At 33.4% G+C, this 1,599-nt stretch overlaps 1 protein-coding gene across 1 annotated transcript in view; it reads left to right on the plus strand.

Moving 5' to 3' along the window:
• Positions 1-1,599, plus strand: part of LOC102848192 (cytochrome P450 2K1-like) — a 35,888-nt gene that overhangs the window by 18,347 nt on the left and 15,942 nt on the right. Inside the window, exon 7 of the mRNA XM_006882118.1 lies at positions 609-782. Coding sequence (XP_006882180.1) covers positions 609-782 — 174 coding nt within the window. The remainder of the gene's footprint in view (positions 1-608; positions 783-1,599) is intronic.

Here is a 1,599-nt window from a genome sequence, read left to right on the forward strand (position 1 = left end):
CTTTGTGACTGAGATACCTCACTCAGCATAATGTCCTCCAGGGTCACCCATTTTGAATAATATTGCATGAGTTCCTTGTTTTTCAATGCAGCTTAGTATTCCATTGTGCAAATATACCATAGCTTCTCTACTCTCCGGGATTTTTTTAAGGAGTCAGTGAATATTAAAGTAAGTGACGCTGTTCTCTAAGAGCTTTAGATAGGCCTGTTGAGAATTAAAATATACATATTTTGATTCTACAAAACATATCACTAATAAATTTGTTTTTACCAAAACGAAAATTGTTTTCCTGGAATCTTCTAGGATTTTGCGAAGTTTGTAGCAAATAACACCATCAATTTTATATGCCGTCTAGCCCCTAAGTAAACTATGCAAACAATTTGTACAAAGGTATTCTGAGGGCATAGAATTTTTAAGTCATAGCAACATTCAGATTCAGTTACTTAGTTCTGAAATTTCATTGTTTAATCTTCCATTGTCAGTTGTGATAATTCAAGTTCCGATGAGATGATATTTCTATAACATTTTCAGAAACAATGGTGGTATTAATGCAATTACAAGTAATATTTATGCTTATTTCATTTATTTTGTTGATCTCACTTTTTTAGCTTTTCAATATGTTTCCAGTGTTGGGATGCCTGCTGCAAAGTCATAAAACTGTATTGCGGAATGTAAAGGAATTGTTTTCTTTTATAAGGATGACTTTCCTACATCATCGTCATAAACTTGACAAAAATGATCCACGTAGCCTCATTGATGTCTTTTTGGTCAGGCAACAGGAGGTAATGAGGTTTTCTTCTGAGGCTTCCTTACCTTAGTGTGTTTGTTTATTTAGTTTAATTAATAGAATCTGTAGGGAAAAGAAAACTTTCCTAACAAAGGCAAACTATAACTAGACTCAATTCAATTGATAAGCATAAATTTACATACTACCAGAAACATCTTGTTATATTTTTCTCTACTAATTACACTTGCATTCTAAATAACTTTCTACTAATTTTTGCCATCATTCTTGGGAAATACCAGGACGTAAAGAACATCCCAAGTTAAGGCAGTTTTTGGAATTAATACTTTGGGTGACTTTTTTTGTTTTGTTTTTATTATTTTTATTGTTATGTGAATGAAAGTTTACAGACCAAGCTGGTTTTTCATCCAACATTTATACACATTTTGTTTTATGACATCAATTATAATCTTTACATTATGACATTTTTCTCATTTACTGAGATTCTTGTTTCCTTTACTTTTTCCATCTTACCCCTTTCTGTTTTCTGAGCTTAACGCCTGAGGGCACACTGTCCTTTTGACCTTTTTGATTAATTGCTATAAGGTCTGAGTACCTCCCTGGTATTTTTTACCTTATAAGCTTTTCTATTGTGTCTAAAAGTCAAGCTGTTTCTGAAAGCCTGCCTTCCTTCCCACAAAAAGTACTGGTCTTGGAGAGAGGGAGAGGGGCAGGAAGCAAGAAATTTGCTATAACTAGTAAAGGGAGAACCAACAGAGTGTGGAAACTATAGAACAATATCATTGATTTCACATGCAAGCAAGATTCTACTGAAGATTATCCAAAAACTACTGGAACAGCACATCAGCAGAGAA

This window comes from Elephantulus edwardii, unplaced genomic scaffold, assembly GCF_000299155.1.
Source record: "Elephantulus edwardii isolate Elephantulus edwardi_28Jun2011 unplaced genomic scaffold, EleEdw1.0 scaffold00017, whole genome shotgun sequence".
Taxonomy (NCBI): domain Eukaryota; kingdom Metazoa; phylum Chordata; class Mammalia; order Macroscelidea; family Macroscelididae; genus Elephantulus; species Elephantulus edwardii.